We start from the raw sequence: 22,550 nt of genomic DNA, 5'->3' as shown, positions 1-22,550 counted from the left end.
TAAAGAAGACATTAGAGAATTTCAGGATGAATTTCTCTTTGCAAATTTCTCCCTATGAATGGACTTGCCTCAAATACCATTATGTAGTGAGAAATCTGGCACAGGGACCCCGGAATGGCTCTGAGCATGAGATCCCTTCTCTTTCAGGGTTCAGAACATCAAATTTTCCTTATGTATCTGGAACTTTTTCTTCAAATAACTGAAAAATGCATCCTCCCAGTTCTTTATTATTGGCAGATACCAAAGTATTCAATGAGCTAGGACATGTTCGTAGATAACTGGACTGAGGGAGACAAGGATTAGTGTCTGGTAGACACTGTGGACTCAAGGTGGTGGTCTATGTCTTTTAAAAATCTGAATCCATAGGATAACAGTTCATATACTTGTACATTGTAATTAGGTATTGCAATTGCAATTGCAAGAAGGTATGATGAGCCTTCTCTTCTCCAAGTTAAACAATCTCACATCCTTCAACTGATTCTCATACAGCAAGGATTCAAAGTCTTTGCCATCCTAGTTACTTTGCCCTTTTCTGAATGTTCTCCACCTTTCCATGGCCTTCCAGAAATGCAGCATCCAGGATTGAATATAATATTCCTGCTGGGATTGGCTAAGGCAAAATGTAGAAGAACTAGAAGTCCCTTCTCCTGGATTCTATGCCTCTTTGCAATTTAAGATGACATAGGCTTTTTTGACTTCCATATCAAACTATTAACTTATCTTGAGCTAAAACTCTCAGATCTTCTTCACGCAAACTACTGTCTCAGCCACTTCTCCTCCATCTTGTATAGAATCATAGAGCTGACAGGAGCCACAGAGATATATAATTTAATCATTTGCATAGTTCAGAGACATATAGTTCAATTTATTTACCAATGAGGAAATTGAGGTCCATTAAGGATGTGCTTACCCAAGGTCATATAACTAGCATGACAGGACTTTTAAAAAAAAGAGTGAGAGAGAAAAGAAAGAAAGAGAGAGAGAGAGAGAGAAGGAGGGAGGGAAGGAGGGAGAAAGGAAAGGAAGAAGGAAGGAAGGAAGGAAGGAAGGAAGGAAGGAAGGAAGGAAGGAAGGAAGGAAGGAAGGAAGGAAGGAAGGAAGGAAGGAAGAAAGAAAGAAAGAAAGAAAGAAAGAAAGAAAGAAAAGCATTTATTAAACTGAGGACCAGGCACTACACCAAGCACTTTACAAAAATAACCTCATTTGATTCTCACAACTCTGGAACTAGGTGCTGTCATTATCCCTATTTTACAGTTAGGGAAACTATGGCAAGCAATGTTTAAATGACTCGTCTAGGATCCTAAGCTAGTAATTCTCTGAAACAGGATTTGAACTCAGTCCTCCCTGATTCCAGACCCAATACTTTATCTATTGCCTTACTTAGGTATCTTAAGCCGAGGTTCTTTAACTCTAACGTCATTGTTCTTCAACTGAACTTAATTATCCCTGTGAAGTTGACTTTTTGAAACCAAGCACCCAGATAGATAGATAGATAGATAGATAGACAGATAGATAGATAGATATGAAATTTTGTCTTAAAAGATTCAGCCAAATTTTAAAGGCAGTCAGAATCTTTTTTGAATCTTATCTTTGACATCCAACATTTCATCCATACTTCTCAACTTTATGTCATCTGCAAATGTAAGGAGCAGACAATATATTTTAATAAAACTATTAAATAGCACAGGCCCCAGCATAGATCCCTGAGGTCCTCCACTGGAGACCTATTCCCAAACTGGCATTCTATCATTAATTAATATCATTAATTAACAAGAATAGAGATCTTTTGTCAAATACTTAGCTAAAACTAAGCATTCCCCTGATCTACCAGTTCAACAACTCTGTACAGACAGGAAATAAGGTTAGTCTAATATAGCCAGTACCTGAAAAAGCAAGGCTAATCTGAATTTTTGTGATTGTTTATTCCTTTTCTAGAAGTTCAGTAACCACCGCTTTAATAATATAAATGTGCAAGACTTTTACCAAAATCAAAATCCATTCCATGGTTCTATACGTTGTAGGCCCCATTCCCATTCCAACTTTCTCCTTAAAAAAAAAAAATTAGACATTTGCCCTTAATCACTCTTTCAGCACTTCTTCCATTTAATGTGGGTACTAAGTGCCCACATGTGCCAGACCCTGTGCTAAGTATATCTCCATAGTTGTTATTTTTTTTCTTTAAAAAATCAATGAATATAGGCTAAGAAAAGACAATTTCATGTTAGTAATTGACTGAGCAAAAAAGTATTTTAAAAGGTTAGTCAATCTTTCTGAAAATTCATATCCTGGAACCCAGAGTTTGGGAAAAATTACTGTTGGGTTCCTTGCCATTTTGAATTGTCCCCTGTTGTTTTTTAAATCACTCACAGTTTTGAATTGTGATTACTTTTTAATCAGGTTTGAACTAAATTATTCCTAATCATCCTTTGAATTATCAAGGTTTGGTGGTATTTTGAATTATCCAGAGTGGAAGGGGGCTGGTATCTCAAAGAAAGACCTCACCTGACCAAACAAGGACTGGGATCTCTCCACAGGCTAAGGAAGGACGTACCCCATCGGTGCAATGCTAACTTTGATGCTGTGGCCCAGATCCGAGGGGAGGCCTTCTTCTTCAAAGGTAGCAGCAGAGAGAGTGGGCATCAATTTGAAAGATGGGGAAACTGAGGACCAGGGAGATCAGGAGTTGACACCTGTCCTTTTCTCCATCAAAGCCCAGAATGGGGCTGGAGACAGAGGAGTGAAGAGGGGAGTGAATCTTTGGGAGAAGGTTTTGGAGGAAGATAGGGAGGCTGAATTAATGAAGATGAACAGTGAGACATCATGCATGCAAATGGAGACTCTTTTGTGGTGATTCATCGGTATCTGTGGGCAACTAAGTATCATAATGGATAACAAATGGAACTCGGAGCCAGGAAGATCTGAGTTATAATCCTACCTCACTTTTTAACTATATATCCATAGTCGAGTCACTTCCATTCTTTCAACCTCAGTTTCCCCATCTAAAAAATGAGAGTAATGGTACCTATCACACAGGATTGTTAGATCAACCGAATCTATATATATATATATATATATATATATATATATATATATCTATAAAATGCTTTCCAAATCTTGAAATACCATATGCATTTATTATTATTATTATTATTATTATTATTATTATTATTATGTGGTGGATGATGAATATGTGTACTTATGAGAATAGATTTTAAGGATGTATGTATTACCGCGTCCATATATGCATGTAGGTGTGTTCATTCTCCATGACCAGGAAATCCTGTCTTCCTGTCCTTGGCTGACTGTCACTTTAATCACCAACATTTAGCACAGTCCTTAGCCTATAATAGTAATCAAAAAGTGCTAGTTGACTGCTTGATGTTTCTGTACTCCTAATATACTTAGGATTGATTTTGACTGGCCACCTAGTACCTTCCTCCTTTTCTAAGCAGTCTGTCATGGTGGAGAGATTGAGAGTTGGGAAGACTTGGTTTGAATTCTGTCTTACATGTTTACTAGTTGTATGACTGGACAAGTGATCTAACCTCACCGTGACTCAGTTTCCTTTTCTGTAAGACCAAGATAATAACAGTCAAGTCAACAACATTTATTAAGTGTCTACTGTTCAGCAGTCACTGTGATAAGTACTGGGGAAGCAAGGAGAGTCTCTGCTCTAGAAAAGAGCACAGTCCAATGTGAGAGACAACCAGCAAAGAGTTATGCACAAACAAGATATATGTAGGATAAATTGGAGGTTATCCACAGAAGGAAGATGCTTGAATTAGGGACGACCAGGAAAAGCTTCCTGAAGAAGACAGGATTTTTAGCTGGGCCCTGAAGGAAGCCCAGGGATGGGAACGAGGATGGAGAGTGGTTCAGGATGAAGGGATGACCAGTGAGAATGCTAGAAGGCAAGTCATCTGCTCCACCCACCCTTGCTTTGTAGACCAAGAACCTGAGTCTCAGAGAGCAAGGTGTTATATGATCTGATGGGAAATTTCAGCTTCCAAGACCCTCCCCTATATTCCTCATGAGCTCATCCATTCTCTTATTCTCTTCCCCAGCTCCTGTCCTCATACTAGAGAGCTTGAACATATATATTGATATTCCTTCAAGCACACTCATTTATCTCCAAATTATCCTTGTTATTGAGTCATTTAAGTCATTAACTTAATTCAGGGTTTTCTTGGCAGAGATACTGGAGAAGTTTGCCATTTTCTTCTCCAACTCATTTCACAGATGAGGAAACTGAGGCAAATGGAGTAAGTTACTTGCCCAGGATCACACACTAGTGTCTGATGGCACATTTGAACTAGAGAGTCTTCCTGACTCCAGGCTTGGTGCTGTGTGCACTAGGGCACCACCTAGCTAACTTTTATACAAGTTGTTTGCTTGTTGTCTCTCCCATTAGACTATGAGCTCTTTAAGAGAGAAAACTGTTTTGGGTTTTTTTTTTTCCCTTTCTTTATACCTCTAATACTTAACAAGGTCCCTGTTGTTGTCATTCAAGTCACATTCTATTCTTTATGACCCTATTTGGGGTTTCCTTAGCAAAGATAAGGGAGGGGTTTGTCATTTCCTTCTCCAGTTCATTTTACAGATTAGGAAACTGAGGCAGACAAGATTGTCCAGTCACCCAGCTAGTAAATGTCTGAAGCTGGATTTGATCTCAGGAAGATGAGTCTTCCTGTCTCCAATACCACTTTCTACCAGCAACTGCTGCAAGGGTTTACATTAGAGGTTCTCAAAGTCTCTTCTAGTTATGAATTTTTATATTTATCTGAGTATTAATGAGTGGGAGGATAAAGGGAGGGGAAGAGCTTTGGTGAGCTGTGCTCACCCACACCCATGCCCTTTCTCCTTTCCCAGGCAAGTATTTCTGGAGGCTGACCCGGGACAGGCATCTGGTCTCCCTACAGCCTGCCCAGATCCATCGCTTCTGGAGGGGTCTCCCACTCCACCTGGATAGTGTGGATGCTGTCTATGAGAGGACCAGCGACCATAAAATTGTCTTCTTTAAAGGTGAGAGGTTCCCACCTTGACTTAGTGAAAGATCTAGGACAGATTTGAAATTTACATTTGTAAAGAAACTGTTTAGTTATTTTCAGGTACCCTAGAACTGGATTAACAAAGTGTTGCCTTGTAGAATCTTTAGAGGACCTGCTTTAATAAATGAGAATGAATAGAGACAGCACAGCATAGAGGGAAAAAACTATCCTCAGAGTTTTGGAAAACCTGACATATATGGGCTGTGCAACCTTGTATAATTCCTTTAAACAGAAATTGGAGTTCAAAAGATAATAATAATAACCAGCTTCCTGGGCACAAGATGGAAAAGGTATGGCTACACATAGTTCATCTGAAAAAGATTTGGGGATTTTAGTGGACATCACACTCAAGAAGCAGTGTGATTTGACATAAAAAAAGCTGAGCTGAGAAGTTATAGAAGCAAGCGTATATTAAGTGCCTACTATGTGTCAGGCACTATGCAAAACACTTAGCAAATACTTTTTCATTTGATCCTCAAAATGAGATACAGTTATTATCCCCATTTTAAAGCTAAGGAAACTGAGGTTAAATTAAGAAACTAAAACTAAGAGATTAAGTTATTAACCAGTGCCTGCCCCCAACGAGCTTGCATTCTTATGGAGGCAAAGTCCAGAGAACTCCTGTTCAAATCTAAAAACTTCCACCCCTGATTATTCCTTGATATCTTTGTAGATTTCATTTTCTAATTTGTTTCATTTCTCCAATTTAATCTTTGAACTATGGAAACCAAATGTCCATCCATTTCTCACAATTGCAAGGCTGACATATAGATTTGTGAATCACCTTAATAAAGATGATAATTGAACCCATGGGAGCTGATTCAATCACTGAGAAAGTATTAAGAGAAATGAGAAGGTCCCAATTTATTCTTACTCTGCATTCATTCAATAAAACTTTATTAAGCATTTTCTATACTTCAAGGTCTATGATAAATGAAGCTACGGAGACAAAAACAGCACATTCTCTGCCCTCAAGAAACTTATATTCTATCAGGGAAAACAATATGGGTTCATATAAGGAAACACAAAATAAATACAAAATTATTTGGGGAAAGCAACCACTAGTATCTGAAGGGTCAAGAAAGGCATTGTGTATTTGAGCTGAATTTTAAAGAAACTGATGATTCTAAGCAGCAAAAGGATGGAAGAAGATTGTTTCAGACTGGGAGGATCACCTTTGCAAAGGCAAAGAGGTGGGGGAGTATCATACACAAGAGGCCAATTGGATTGGAACTACTATGTGTGTGTTTGTGTGTGTGCAGGAGCAAGAATAGAAAGAAGGATCTGTTAAGTATCTACTATATTCCAGGCACCATGCCGTACTTCACGAGCACCCTGGTAGGTAGGTAGATGGTGCCATAGTCATGGAATACTAGACACAGGAAGATTCATCTTCAAAAATTCAAATCTTGCCTCAGACACTTACTAGCTAGCTATATGGCCTAGGTTGGTCACTTTAGACTCTTTACCTCAGTTTCTTCTTCTTCTTCTGTAAAATGATCTGGAGAAGGAAATGGCAAACCATTCTAGTATCTTTGCCAAGAAAACCCTGAAATGTGATTACAAAGAATCAGGCATGACTGAAACAATCAGATATCAACATCCCCATTTTACAGATGAGGAAACTGAGCTAGCCAAAGGTTAAGTGACTGGCCCACAGCTGGATTTGAACTCAGGGTATTGCTGCTCCAGGCTCAGTATTTTACTCACTTTATCACCTAATGGAAAGAGAGAGATGTAAAACAAGCCTGGAAAGGTAGGTCAGAGATAGACAGTAAAGAGCTTTAAATGTCTAGCAGAGAATTTTGTATACTGAAGGCAAAAGGGAGTTACTAGAGTATCTTGAGAAGGGGAGTGATGTCAGATGTGTGCGTTAGGATTATTAACTTGGCATCTGAATGGAAGATGAATTCGAGCAGGGAAAGGCCATTGGATGTGGCCATTTGGAGGTCACTAGCAACCTCAGAAAGAGACTTTCAATTGAAAAAGTTGGAGGCCTAAATACAAGAGGGCTGAGAAATGAGTAAGAGAGCAGAAGAATAGAGGCAAGGACAATCATTCTAGAAGTTCTCCCTGGCTATAAAAGGAAAGATCATAGATTCTTCTGTCAGGCTAGAAAAGACCTAGGCAATATCATCTATATCTGGTGACAAATTTAAATAGAAATAGGGGGCCCTGACCCATATAGAAGAATTCCTGCTTAGGCTTAGTTTTAAAATAATTCTATTTTTTTTTTATTTTTATGTATTGTTATTTTTATTTATTTTGTTAAATATTTTGTTTTTTATTTATTTTATTAAATATTTCCCAATTATATTTTAATTTGATTGGGGCTGAACTCAGGACTGTTGCAGCTGGAATGGATATGTTTGACACCCCTAATGTTAACCAGCTTTCTTATTTACAAGTGAGAAAACTGAGGAGCCAGAAAAAGCAGTTGATTAGCCCAAGATCATAAAAGTTTGCTGGGAAAGACTGGGGATGTGATTCCAGTCCAGTGTTCTTTCTACTGGACCCCACGGGTTTAGAGCTCAAGGGGTTGGAAATGGGCCTTATTTGGTGCACTCCATCCATCCATACCGCAGTGCTATTCTAGGACACCCCCTGAGCCAGATTTGTCTACCTTATCCCTACCTTCCCCAACTCCCACCGCTATACAGCTGCCATTTTCTTGCTCCATGCCTGTTTCCTCTCCCCCCAGGAGACAGATACTGGGTCTTTAAAGACAATAACGTTGAGGAAGGATACCCTCGGCCTGTCTCCGACTTCAGCCTCCCGCCAGGTGGCATCGATGCTGCCTTCTCCTGGGCCCACAATGACAAGACTTATTTCTTTAAGGACCATCTGTACTGGCGCTATGATGACCACGCTCGGAGGATGGACCCTGGGTATCCCGCAGAGAGCCCTCTGTGGAGGGGGATCCCCAGCATCCTGGACGATGCCATGCGCTGGTCTGATGGTGAGTCCCCTGCCAGACGCAGGAAGCTTCTTTTTTATCCCTTTTTTAATTTTTTTTTTCTACAGGAAGCTTCTCAAAGGTTTCCGGGACTTGTCCACAGAACTCAGAACACAAGAGCCCAAGTCCACAACCCCAAATCTTATGTCTATCGTTAGACTGTGGCCACATTAACCTCAGCACGGCCCTGTTGAGCGGCTCTGATCACTTAGAACTAGAAGCTGGAGAACCTTAAAAAAAAAACAAAACACTAATCCTCATGATCAGCAACAACATACTTAATCCCAAACACAAAAGTGTCTCAATCTCTGTCCTCAAGGAGCTGATATTCTAATGAAGGAAACAATGTATACAATCTTAGGAGATATATACAAAAGATATACAAAGTAGATACAAAGTAACCTGAGAAAGACAATTTATACATATATACAAAGCCCTATACATACATGCATACAAAGATCTATACACTGAGGAGACTCCTAATCTCTCAGCCTTTAGATAAAAAAATCTGTCCCATTAAACAGTCGTTTGGGGGGGGGGGGTCATCTTTTTGGGGGGAGGGTTCTTGAATTGGGGGGGGGAGGGAGGCAATTGGGGTTAAGTGACTGGCCCAGGCTCACTCAGCTAATGTTAAGTATCTGAGGGCAGATTTGACTCCAGAGCTCCTGCCCTGCACCAAACAGTCCCAAACAGCCCTCTCTAATGTCTACTCTTAAGTCTACCCTCCTGCAGGGTGGGCCCCCTGGGCCAGACCTCAGAAGGGGAACAAGCTGGGGCCTGGAAGGGCGGGAATAATGGGAGCAAGGTTTGATCTCAGCCCCAACACCCTCCCCCCATGTATGGATGTCTCTTGTCTCTGTCCCCAGGAGCCTCGTATTTCTTCAGGGGCAAAGACTATTGGAAAGTACTGGACAGTGAGCTGGAGGCTGCCCCTGGCTACCCACAGTCCACTGCCAAAGACTGGTTGGTGTGCAGCGATTTGCAGGCTGACGGTCCTGAAAATGAAGTCAGAGCCGAGGGAGCCAGGACTGGGGCCCGCTCGAGGCCCGGCCAGCATGACGAGAGCCGCTCGGACAGTGGTTACGAGGTCTGCTCCTGCACGTCCGACGCTTCCTCTTTGGGGCACATTTCCAAGCTGCTCTTGGCCCAGCTGGCGCTGGCCGGCATCTGGACAGCAACCCTGATGGCCGCGGCGCTTTGATAGCACTGGTGCTGGGCTGGGAGAGGGAAGAGCAGGGGTTGCCCCCCCTCCACCAGGGACCACTCACAGACAACACCAAGGGCAGGGGTCCCCCCACCCAGGGCTGGTGAGATATTCTCCAGGAGAAAATGGCACAGTTTGGAGTTGCAATCAATTCTTTTCTTTTAATTCAGCCTTGAAGATAAGGATGAGGCTTCTATATCAGCCCATGGCCCAAAGCTCTTCCATCCTGGCCTCTCAGAAACTGGAGGCCCCTGGAACAGGTGGGAGTGGGGAAGATGGGAAGCAGCAAGGAATACCCAGTCTTCCATCCTCCTGGAGGGGCTGGTCAGACTCTGGCCAGTCAGTCAGTAAATTTTCAAGGCTATTGGACACAGAAGGGCACAGGGTGAGGCTCCTACATCATTCTTCCAAGCCAGAAAAATGCCTCCACAAGGAAAACCAATCCTGTTACCCTATGTTTGAAGCAAAGGCCCAGCTGTCTGGGCCCCTTCCTGGGAAGTGATCATCTCTGACCACTATTTTCCCTTCCCCCAGGGAAAGGGCTCACAGAGCAGGGGGATCCCAAGACCATCCTGCTCTATTTTCCCCTCAAAGAGGCTTCCCATGCTCAGCTGAGTGTCAAGAAGCATCAGTAAGCCCATCCCATCTCCCTCAGTGGCCATTTTGACCTCACAGTTCAGATGGGAGAACAGGGTACAAACGCAGCTTGCTATCTGTCTTTTATTTGGAAACATCTAAGTCTTTACAGTCAGGACTCCCCTCGGTTCTGAAACAGTCCTCTTCCTGATATTTCCCCACCCCAGAGGCATGGGCTCCAGGGGATAGAATATGAGTTAAGAGACTCATCAAAGAATAGCTCAGGCCCGCAGGAAGTGAGCAGTTGTTTGGCCACTGCTGGTCTAGTTCTGAGGCCCATTTTCCTGGGAAGCCAGGACACAATATCCCCTGCAGTCAGTTCAACAGAAACTTCCCAAAAGGCAGGTGAGGAGTGAACTAGCTTGGAGATCTTCAGAAGGTAGACATCTAGGGATTGCCTCGTTGTCTCTGTGTGGTATTTGAATCAAACACAATCTCTTCCTGCTTTGTATACAGCTCTGGTCTTTGAGTTTCTTGCTGTGTAGACTCATCCTGCTTCTTGATTTGTCAGCCTGAGTGTGTCTATGTTTCTAAACTCAGGTCTATCCTGGCTCCAAGTCCAGGGCTATAGCTACTGCCCAGATGCCCCTCACCGAGAAGTTTGTAACCTTGAGACAAGTCCCATCTCCAGCTGGAGGGTGGGAGTGGATTCTAGGGAGCATCAAACACTTACTAAGTATGTTCATGCGGACAGACCACTTCTCCCTGGGCCTCAGAGGTTCCCTCATCTGTAAAATGAAGGAGTTGTACAAGATGATTTCTAAGGTCCTTTCCATCTCTGTCCATCACTGGTCCTCAAAGTGTGATGCCTTTTTGGAGGGTCTGCAAGGTCAAAACTATTTTTACAATAAATATTGAAGTTTTAATTTCTAATACAATGAATATTGGTCAGACACAGCCCACATAAACAGACGCTCTGGGATAGCAGATCTTCAATCATTTTTAAGAATATAAAGCATAACTTTTGAGGCCGAAAAGTTTGAGAACCGATACCTCCTCTGATTTTACAAAAAAAAAAAAAGGGGGGGAGCTGAGAGCTAGAGGGAATAAATAGCAGCTAAAGTCACAATTTCAGAGCTAGGTGGAGAGTCCCTGTCCACTGACTCAGCCCAGAGCTATTTCGCCCGTGCCAGGATAAGGCGGTCAGGGGCAGAGATCCGGTTGTCTCCCATGCTCCAAGATGGCCCTTAGCCTGTCCCTGTCTGACCGAGCTGGGGCAATGAAACGCCTTGCTGGAGGAAACCCCGTGGTCCCCTGGTCTGACCAGAGCAGGGCGAAATGCAGTCAAGATTTGTGGGTTTCGCCACCGGGGGGCAGCAGAGTCAGCAGCTGGGACCAGGCTGGAAATTGAAAGCGCAGCGTATTGGGATATCAATTTCAGGACTGCGACGTGATTTCCTGTAGTTTCCTGCAAGGGTCTTGGCCCCCAAGCCCTTGGGTTGGCCAGGATTATAGGAGGGTTATTGGGTTATAAATCCAGACCTGGAAGGAACCCTAGAGACAATGTAGTCCCACCCCCCTCATTTTACAGAGGAAAAGACCCAGAGGATGGAGATTTGCCTAAGGCACCCGGTAGTAAATGAGGTGGGTTGTGAACCCAGATTCTCTGATGGAAAAACCATACTCTTCACTGGTCTAGCCTCAGACTCCAAGACCAGAGGAGCCAGGGAATGAGGGGCCTTCCCTGATCCCCAGCCCTGAGTCTACCAGAATCTCAAATCCCCTCCCCTCCTTCACTACTACCTATAGGGACAAAGTGACCCACCCCAGACTCCAATCTGATCATTAGCCCCAGACAGGCTCCTGGCTCTGGGATTTATTTGGTGTGGATGTTCATTCCACCCACAAAGACCATGGGATGCCCTGAGAAAGCTTGATTCAGAATCATAAGGCCCGACTTTGGCCTTAGTTTTTGAACTTAAAAGGCCTTCTAAGATAGCTCTAAATCTACTCCTATGCTCTCTTCCTTGATAGATGGTCTCCAAGACTTTCTGGGACTAAAAAGTCCCTCATCCTGGAGCCAAACTGTGATATTACTCTGAAAATGAATTCTAATTCTAACCAAATCCCAAGTGAGCTTGCACAAGTAACTTCACCTTTCTTGGCCTGTTACCTCATATAAAATTCAGAAGTGAGATTAGATGGCCCCCAGGACCCTTCCTGCTTCATCTCTCCTGCTTCTGAACTTAGGCAGGATGGGCCTTGGATGACAAACACACATAGTCAGTCCATTTCTCCACTAGCAGGACCTACCAGGTCTTGTCCTCCCTCAAATAGCCTTTGAGAAGAATCAATCAGCAAGCCTTTATTAAGGGTGTGCAAAGTTATTGGGAATATAAGTACAAATACCTGCTTAATGATACTAATAACACCTTCCAACAATGTGACCTGAGAAGTCTCTTTAGTGGAGAGCTGGCCATACATCTTGGACACTAAGAAATACCAGTGGGATGGAAATGAAGATGTTAGAAGGCAGATATCTTGGAAGGTAAGAAACCCTTCTCTCCTATCAAAACAAGGACAATCTCTAGGGCTTATAGAAAGTAGCAGCCAAAGTTGCATCAGCTAGCAAGGCCTAGAGCAGGAAAGACCCAGGTCCGCACCCTAGCATAGCAAGTCCCTCCCTCCCACTGACCCTGATGCAATTTCCTATCCTGCTGGCCCCAGAGGGCTATAGTGTATGATGAAGGCACTTGAGGTCAGGACTCAGGAAAAGGGTTGCCAGGTCAGGGGTGGGTCAGGGAGCTAAAGTTGGGTTGTAAAATCATAATTTATAACTGAAAAGGAAAGTCATCCAGCCCTATACCTTCAGTGGGTAGGGAAGGAAATTGTAGTTTTAACAGTTCCCCTCCCCCAGAGGAACTCATTTGTCCTAAATGACATAAGGGAGTGACAGGAGAGCCAGATTAACACCCCCAATCAATCCCCCAAATAATAATAATATAACCCTGATTAGGCTGGGGAGTTACAGAAGCAGCAGGCCAAGGATAATGAGTAGATTCTAAATCTGAGGTCCAGAAGTCAGCAAATCCCAAGGCAAGTATCTTGGAGACTTTCAGGAGTTGAGATCTGGAGATGACCAGCAGATAGAAGGAGTTTACCAGTTACTTATTCCCTCCCTTTGGGAGGGCTTTGGTAGAATTGGCTTAGGGAACCCGTTCTGCAGTCAGGAGGACTTGATTTCAAATCCAGCTTCAGATATTTACTAGCTGTGTGACCCTGGGCAACTTAATCCAGTTTGCCTCAGTTTCCTTCTCTGTCAAATGAGCTGGAGAAAAAAATGGCAAACCACTCTATTAACTTTGGCAAGAAAACCCCAAATAAGGTCCCAAAGAGGAGGATACAACTGGAAAAGACTGAACCACTCCAGAATATGTCCCAGGCCCTAGGAATACAAAAACAAATAAAACAGTCCTTACCCTCAAGAAGCTTTTGCTGTCTTGGAGGGAAAACTGAACATATATACAGAAAATTCAATGCAAATATATACCATGTAATTTCTGGGGAAGGAGCATACAGCAGCTGGGCGAATCCCATCCCTCTTTTCCCAGGCTCAACAGCTAATTTAAGTAGGGGAATGCGGGGCTCAGCAACAGAGCCAAGAATAAAAGGGTTCCCTCGGTGGCCCAGGCCCAGAATTCCAACTCATCCTGGGGCAGCCAAGTTCTTTAGTAGGTTATGGAATCTGGAATTTAGAATCTCTCGTTGGGTGACTGGGCAGGAGGCCAAGGTTGCATCAGCCATCCATCAGCCCTTGGGGGCAGGAAAGGTCCAAGTCCCCTTCCTAAAGAAATAAGACCCTGCCCCCAAATGCTGATGCAATTTCTTCCCCTTCTTACAAGACCAACTGTGTGGCCTGGAGAATGGCTCTAATAATCACCTAGGAAACCCACCCAGCTCTCTCCCCTAGATCTCTTTTCAACCATGTGATCTCCCAGAATAAGAATCCATCTTTGACATTCTACACTAGTAGTCCAGGGGGAAAGGAGGAAGGAGAGGAAGTAGTAATTAATGCATCAATTGTTCTCCACTACTATGGTTCTCCACAAAGATTTAGAAATTGTTCCAGTCCATATTCTGATTGGAAAGCCAAGAATAAAATCATAATGAGTCATTTTGTTTCCAGCCCATGGCAGCTTAGGGAAATAGAGAAATCTGTGGACCTCAGGGAGAGAGTGTGAATGTGGAGCACCCAGGGATGGAAAAAGAACCTATTTAGGGCAGAAAAATATCCCAGGGGATCCTTAACAAGCAATGGATGACATTCGGAAGCTCTGTCACCCAATTTTCAGTTCCTGATCATAGAATGAGAACCAAGAGGACTGGTGGGGAACTCAGTCTAGTACTGAACAAGGAAAATAGCCCAGGAGCCTACTGAATCTCCCAACCATAAATAAACTGAGAAGCCTAAATTTGGGTCAGGGAATTGCAGAGCTCTGACCAGGAGATCGGCAAGCAGACTTCAGATTTGGGGAGCACTGAAAACTAGCAGAAGACTGAGCTTCAAAAGCAATAAAAGGACTTGAAGACAGAAGTTCAAGCTAGCCATCTCCCCAGTGGAAGTTATCACAATATCAAATCCAAAGTCAAGAAATAGGCTAGGAAAAAATGAGAAGGGAAAAAAAAAAAAAAAAAACAGAATCTGACTATAAAAATCTACTTTGGTAACAGGGAAGCTAAAGATACAAATACTGAAAAAAAGAATTATTCCAAAAAATCTACTGGGAAATCTTCAAAAAGTGAATGGATTCCTGGAAGATTTAAAGATATATATATTTCCTTTAAGGAAATTAAAAAATGATTTTTAAAAAATCAAATGAGCACTATGAAAGAAAGATATGAAAAGAGAATTAATAAATCAGAAAAAGAGGTACAAAATGATTCTTTAAAAATTAGAATTGATGATGAGTTATCTGACTTCTGCTCCTTTAATGAAGGAGGTTTCATTCCATCCTGAGGCAGCCATTCCAACTTAGAACAGCTCTAATTATTAGTAAGTTCTTTTGACACAGAGAAGGAAATTTGGCCATATCTACTCATTGTTCCCCACTCTTGGTATCTTAAATAGAGTGCTGGGCTTAGAGCTGAGTTCAAATTTCTGAAATATTTTCTAGTCATATGATACTGGGAAAGTCACTTAACCACTGTCTTCTTCACTTTCCTCATCTATAAAATGGAGATAATAATAACACGTACCTCCTAAGATTGTCATAAGAAATAAATATATTGTAAAGTATTTTGCAAAATGCATAATTATATAAATTCTGGTTATTACTATTATTAATCAAAACAAGTCTATACTCCCTTTCCTGAAAATTAATTATTAAGTACCCAGAACAACCATCTCATTCCTACCTAAGACTTCTTTTCTCTAGGCTAAACATTTCCACTTCCTTAGAATTCACTCCCTTGATGATGTCATGCTCCCTTATTACTATTTTTCCCCCTTTTTTGGATTGGGCCAGTTATTTCACTGGTCCCAGATCTTCTGGATGAAGGCATTCTCTGTACTGATACAAATGGACAATTTATAGTCTTTTTTTTTTAATTAAAGCTTTTTCAGTACAAAGCATATGCATGGGTAATTTTTCCAACATTGACCTTTGCATAATCTTTTGTTCCAAATTTTCCTCTCCTTCCCCCACCCCCTCCCCTAGCTGGCAGGTAGTCTAATACATGTTAAACATGTTGGAATATGTATTCGATCCAATACACATTTATACAGTTATCTTGTTGCAGAAGAAAAATCAAATCAAGAAGTAAGAAAAAGGAAAACTGAGAAAGAAAACAAAATGCAAGCAAATAACAACAGAGAGAGTGAGGATGCTATGTTGTGTTCCACACTCTGTTCCCATGGTTCTCTGTCTCTGGGTGTAGATGATTCTCTTCATCACTGAACAAGTGGAACTGGTTTGAATCATCTCAATGAGAGCCACGTCCATCAGAACTGATCATCAAATAATATTATTGTTGAAGTATATAATGATCTCCTGGTCCTGCTCATTTCACTCAGCATCAGTTTGTGTAAGTCTCTCCAGGCCTTTCTGAAATCATCCTGCTGGTCATTTCTTACAGAACAATAATATTCCATAACATTTATATACCATACCTTATTCAACTGTTCTCCCACTCATGGGCATCCACTCAGTTTCCGGTTTCTGGCCACTACAAAGACACCTGCCACAAACACTTTTGCACATGTGGGTAACAATTTATATAGTCTTAAAGAGTCGCCTCCAGTAATGAAAAGTGATCACACGGCCAGTATGGGTCAGAGATCATACTTATACCCCGGCCTTTCTCATTGACACCAACAATCTATGGGCAAATCACTCCAGCTTTCTGGGTCTCAGTTTCTCTACCTGTAAAATAAGGCGACAGGGACAGAAGACATAGAAGATTCCTTCCAGCTCAATGATCATATGTCATGTTCCTTTCAAATAACAATGTCTCACACTTCTACAGCATTTAAAGGCTTTCCAAGTGTGCTCACAAACATCTAAGGTGCTAGATAGGTCAGTTCTCAGCCTCATTTTACAGATGAGGAAGCTGAAGCAGACAGGAATTAAGTGGCTTGCCCAGTGTCACACAGCTAGTAAGTGTCTGAGGCTCTTCAGGGCTTCCTGATTTTACCTACTTCATTGCCCAGCTACCAAACATTTAAGAAACTTTGAAAGCAAGCCAACTATGAGAAGTGCACCCTGGGAAGAGGAGGAGGAGGAATGGAGAATCCAAGATTCCAGGTATCTGAGGTTTCTGGGGGAGGATGAAACAAAGGGCATACCGAAAATCCCAGCAACTGAAGGCTTCTGGGGGATAACCCTTGCTGTGTGTTGGGACCAGAGTCTCTCTCATTGTTATCTGTATATCCCCCAATACCAATACCTAGCACATAGTAGGTATTAAAAAAAAAAAAAAAGGCTTGTTGTTTAATTCATTGCGAGATTGAGCTGGGAATCTCAGGATAAGCCCATGGTACCACCAAGGCTTCTGGTTACCATCCATAAATGTCTTCCCCTTAGCTAGATGAGTTAAGGGAAATCAGGACCACCTTAAGGGTATGGACAGAACAGCAACTGACTAGCTCTGAGCCTATAGGCTTTTAATATGGCAGTGGACTATTTCTGAGTTCTCAATAAACAAAGAAGGGGAGAGAGGAATCTCCTAAAACCAACTAGATCCCAAGTCCACAGTCGTCCTGTTTCTTTTAGGGTAGTTAGGGATGAGAGATGAGGGGAGATGGTTTTGTCTGGCTCTGTGCCCCTCCTCCTGAGGTCCCCTCTGTCTGCCTGGTTAATATTCAACTCCCCAGTCTTGGCTCGATCTCTGCTCTGGACACTAACTGGAAATAAACCTTTATCTAAGGGCCCACACCTGGTCTTCATCTGAACACAAAGGACTACAGAGAAGGGAAAAACCCATTTTCTCTGGGCTGGGCCCTAGCCAACGTCCTTCCCCTTGGAGCCAAGCCAAACACACTGGGAGACCTTCTCCTTCCACCTGTCCAGCCACTAACAGCCAACCAAGACAACAGGGGAAGAGCTGTCAGTCTTTACATGAGGCATTCTTATTTTGTGGGGCATCGATTGGCCATAGGAAGAAACCTCTAGAGCCCGTCTCCGAATCAGGTTTTTTTTTTCATGTATCCAATAAAATACATTGGATTACAAAGGAACCTCTCAATTGAAAGAGCTATCAAATATTAAACACAAAAACAAGTTCGTGGACTCCAGATTAAGAACCTCTACTTTAGAGATTTCCTTAATGAGAGAAAAATAGGGGAAATTGTCTAACTTGGAAAGAGAAGGGGGGTGAGAAGCCAAGAGCTTCAAGGCAGCACCTCCCCCTTTAAAAAAAAAAAAAAAAAAGAACTTGTTCTTTCAACATGAGAGGCCTGGAAGGGATGAGAGTTGGAAATCTAGATTGATGCAAAGAAGATAGAGCACCAGGCCTAGAGTAACAAAGTCCCAAATTCAAATCCCTGTTTAATCCTGAGCAAGTCACTTTACCTCTGTCTGCCTCAGTTTCTTCATCTGTATATCTCCCACAGTTGGAACAATTAAATGAGATAATAATTATACCTGGTAAATAAGCACTATATAAAAATGTTAGCGATTTATTATTAGTTATTATAATCTCAGTCCCCTAATTCTCTCCATACTCTGTCTCCCACACATCTGGATCTATTCAATGGGGTTTTTAACTAGATAGCCCACCTAGTATTTAAACCCAGATAACTCCTATCAAGCAGAGTCCTCCCCACCCTGTGAGTTACATGGCACAAGTATAATCAGCACCATTTTAAAGAACCAAAAAACAAAGATCAAAGAACCCATAGTGTGCAGTTAGGTGGCAGAGTGGATAGAGAACCAGATGTGGGAGTCAGGAGGACTTAAGTTCAAATCCAGCCTAAGATACTTACTAGCTGTGGGGCCCTAGTCAAGTCACTTAACCCTAATTGCCAAGGAAGGAAGAAAGGTAGAGAGGGAGGGAGGGAGGGAGGAAGAAAAAAGAACCAGGGGCACACAGCTAGTGTCAGAGATTGGGCACTATTCCATGTTTCCCACCTCTAAATCCAATGCTTTTTCTGTTAGGATTGTTTTCTTTCCTTTTATAGAAGATCATCGGGAAAGCCCCTCCCTCTCACTGATTTCTCCTCCTCAGGTCAAGATAATTAGTATTTATGGAACATCTACTATGCTTCAGGCACTGGAGACATAAAGACTAGAACAGTCTCTACTCTCAAAGTAATTCTATAGGGTAAATTGAAAGATGGATACATAGATATATAGATACAAAGATAAATACATAGATAGGTAGATAGATATAAAATAGGTGTATTCTATATTATATATATATATATATATATATATATATGAAACACATGTATATATATATATAAGTATGTATATAATGAGTGTGTAAGTGTGTACACATATGGCTGCTGGGTCATACAGTGGATAAAACACCAGGTCTGGAGTTGGAAGATCTGAATTCAAATATAGTCTCAGACTCTAGTTGTGTGAGTTGGGCAAGTCACTCAATCCTGCTTGGCTCAGTTTCCTCATCTGTAAAATAAGCTGAAGAAGGAAATGGCAAATCACTGCTAAGAAAGCTTCAACTGGGGTCACAAAGAGCCAAACACAACTGAAAAATGACTGAACAACAAATATACATATATAAATATAATATAAATAATAAATATACATATAAAAATGATTGAACAACAAACATATATATATTTATGCATTCTACGTGTATGTATACAAAATAAATTCAAGGTAGTAGGGAGAGATTAGGAAAATTTCTGTAGGTCTTGGATTACTCCAAGCATGGATTTTAGCCAGTTCAAAATCATGGAGCTGGGAAATGGATTGTTCTTGTGGAGGAAACAGATTGGCTGAGGCACAGAATGCTGAAGGAGGAATTAAGTAAAATGATCCTGGAGAGGTAGGTAGGAATCCAACAGTGAAGAGCTGGAAAGTGCTTCACAAATTTTAAACCACTAATTAAATGTCAGCTATGATGATTACTAATTCTCCAAGCTTAGTTGACTGAGAAATACCTACTTTAGATATCCATCAATAAGTGGATTCATTAATTCATTAACCAGGATGAGGGGAGGGGTGGTCAGGGAGAGAAAGAGTTGGGAAAGGTCACCTTCTGTATGCCCAGGAATGAGCCTTGAGGGAGATTTAGTGAGTGGTTTACATCATAATAAAATGGTGCCACCTCTTCCAGGAAGTCTCTGGTGATGTCCCCAGCTGGATGTGATTTTTCCCTCCAAATGCCAAACTGAACTCCTTTCTTTCCTATTTTTTTGCTCATACTATAATTTGTTTTTAATAATAATAGCTTTTTATTTTTCAAAATACAAGCAAAGATAGTTTTCAACATTCATCATTGCAAAACCCTGTATTCCAATTTTTTTTCCCTCTCTTCCCACTTCCCCTCTCTCTTATAGAGCAAATAATCCAGTGTAGGTTAAACATGTGCAATTCTTCTAAACATATTGTTACATTTATCATGCTGCACAAGAAAAATCATATCAAAAAGGAAGAAAATGAAAAAGAAAAACACAAGCAAGCAAACAACAACAAAAAGTGAAAACACTATGTTATGATCCACAGTCAGTTCCCAGAGTTCTCTCTCTGGATGTAGATGGTTCTCTCCATCACAAATCTACTGGAGTTGACCTGAATCACTTCATTATTGAAAAGAGCCCATCCATCACAGGCGACCATCTCAGAATCTTCTTGTTGCTGTGTACAATGTTCTCTTGGTTCTGCTCACTTCACTTAGCATTAGTTCATGTAAGTCTCTCCAGGCTTCTCTGAAATCATCCTGTTGATCATTTCTTGTAGAACAATAATATTCCATAATATTCATATACCATAGCCATTTCTCAACTAATGGGCATTCATTCAATTTCCATGAATTCCCTTCTTTATCTATTTTCCTTGGTGTTTTCTGTAATCTGTTTCCCTGCAGGAAGAATAGAGAATACTTAGCCTAGAGAAGACTTAGAAGGAGATGGACATGATAGTTGTCCAGGTTTTTGAGGGGCTGCCATGCTAAAAAGGGATTAGGCTTATTTGATTTCATAGAACTAGGAAAAATAGAATCAAAGGGAAGTGTGAGATCACTCTTTCAACTTCCACTCATATTGACAGTTGGGTTTCTTTTTTTAAAATGTATTTTTATTTATTTTATTAAATATTTCCCAATTACATGTAAAAAAATCTTAACATTCATATTTTTAAATTTTGAGTTTAAAATCTTTTCCCTCCTTTCCCTTCCCCCTCCTTGATTGAGAAATCAAGGAAGTTTACATTACATTACATGTGCAATTATGCAAACATATTTCCATATGAGCTGTGTTGTAAAAGAAAACGCAGATGAGGGGCAGCTAGGTAGTGCAGTGGATAGAGCACCAGCCCAGAAGTAAGAAGGACCAGAGTTCAAATGTGATCTCAGACACTTAAGACTTCCTAGCTGTGTGACATTGGGCAAGTCACTTAACCCCAATTGCCTCAGCAAAAAGAAAGAAAAAATAAAACACAGATGAAAAATAAAACAAGAAAAATAAAGTTTAAAAATATACTTAAATCATCATTCAGATTCCACCAGTTCTCTCTGAAAGTGGACATCATTTTTCAACATGGGTCTTTTGGAATTGTTTTGAATCATCATCTTAAGCAGAGTAGCTAAGCCTTTCACAATTTATCCTCTTTACAATATTGCTATTATTCTGAATAGTCTTGATTTTTGTCTTGCCACTAGACTTCAGTGACTGGCAAAGAGCAAAAGTGATGACTTTATGTAATACTGCCCCTCTTAAATCCAAATCACACATAAATCAAGACGTCACCCTCACAATGTCTTAGTCCTCTTAGAGAAAGAAAGATGAACAACAGCATGTATAATGTTCTCCTGATTCTGCTCAATTTACTTTGCATGAGTTTATATGTCTTCCCAGATTTTTCTGAAAGCATCTTGCTTGTCATTTCTTAGAACACAATCGTATTCCATCACAACCATATGCCGCAACTTGTTCAGTCATTCTCCAACTGAGGGCATCCTATCAATTTCCAACTGTTTGCCATCACAAAAAGAGCTGCTATAGAACAGATTCTTTTTTCTTTTCTTTGATTTCTTTGGGATAAAAGCTACTTATGCTGGGTCAAAGAGTATGCAAGGTTTCAATTGGAGAATGGCTGAATAAATTATGGTATATGAATATTATGGAATATTATTGTCCTGTAAGAAATGACCAGCAGGATGATTTCAGAAAGGCTTGGAGAGACTTACAGGAACTGATGCTGAGTGAAACGAGCAGGACCAGGAGATCATTATATACTTCAACAACAATACTATATGATGATCAATTCTGATGGACCTGGCCATCTTCAGCAATGAGATGAACCAAATCAGTTCCAATGGAGCAGTAATGAACTGAACCAGCTATACCCAGTGAAAGAACTCTGGGAGATGACTAAGAACCATTAAAATTCCCAATCCCTATATTTTTGTCCACCTGCATTTTTTGATTTCCTTCACGGACTAATTGTACAATATTTCAGAATCTGATTCTTTTTGTACAGCAAAATAACAGTTTGGTCATGTATACTTATTGTGTATCTAATTTATGCTTTAATATATTTAACATCTCCTGGTCATTCTGAGATCTAGGGGAGGGGGTGGGAGAAAGGAGGGAAAAAATTGGAACAAAAGGTTTGGCAATTGTCAATGCTGTAAAATTACCCATGCATATAACTTGTAAATAAAAAGCTATTTATTAAAGAGAGAGAGAGAGAGAGAGAGAGAGAGAGAGAGAGAGAGAGAGAATGCAAGGTTTTATAGATCTTTTGGGCTTAATCCCAAATTACTTTCTAAAATGGTTGGGGGTAAATTCACAACTCCACCAACAAGGCATTATTTTTCCATATCCAGCATTTACCATTTTCCTTTATTGTCAAGTTAACCAAACTAAGTGGGAGATAGCATATCAGAGCTATTTTAATTTATACTTCTCTAATTAAATAGTTCTTAGAGGACATCTGACTACTTTTCCCTTAAGGAATCTAGGGATTAATCCCAAGGAATTGAGGTTTCTAATGCAATCTCTCATAAACCCCAGCCTGATATGCTAATAAATACTAATCAACCACATAATGTCAATTAGTTTTTCCTCCCTGAGGCAATT

The 22,550-nt window shown here is 41.1% G+C and overlaps 1 protein-coding gene across 1 annotated transcript in view; it reads left to right on the top strand.

The window, feature by feature from the left end:
• MMP17 (matrix metallopeptidase 17) overlaps window positions 1–13,053 on the top strand; it is a 70,535-nt gene extending 57,482 nt beyond the window's left edge. Inside the window, exons 12-15 of the mRNA XM_031948390.1 lie at window positions 2,535–2,617; window positions 4,870–5,022; window positions 7,750–8,007; window positions 8,871–13,053. Of these exons, the coding sequence (XP_031804250.1) occupies window positions 2,535–2,617; window positions 4,870–5,022; window positions 7,750–8,007; window positions 8,871–9,205 (829 nt within the window). The 3' untranslated portion in view covers window positions 9,206–13,053. The remainder of the gene's footprint in view (window positions 1–2,534; window positions 2,618–4,869; window positions 5,023–7,749; window positions 8,008–8,870) is intronic.
• The last annotated feature ends 9,497 nt before the right edge of the window (window positions 13,054–22,550 follow it).

This window comes from Sarcophilus harrisii, chromosome 1, assembly GCF_902635505.1.
Source record: "Sarcophilus harrisii chromosome 1, mSarHar1.11, whole genome shotgun sequence".
Classification (NCBI taxonomy): domain Eukaryota; kingdom Metazoa; phylum Chordata; class Mammalia; order Dasyuromorphia; family Dasyuridae; genus Sarcophilus; species Sarcophilus harrisii.
The sequence above is the reverse complement of the archived record's forward strand: the minus strand, read 5'-3'. Positions and strand labels throughout refer to the sequence as shown.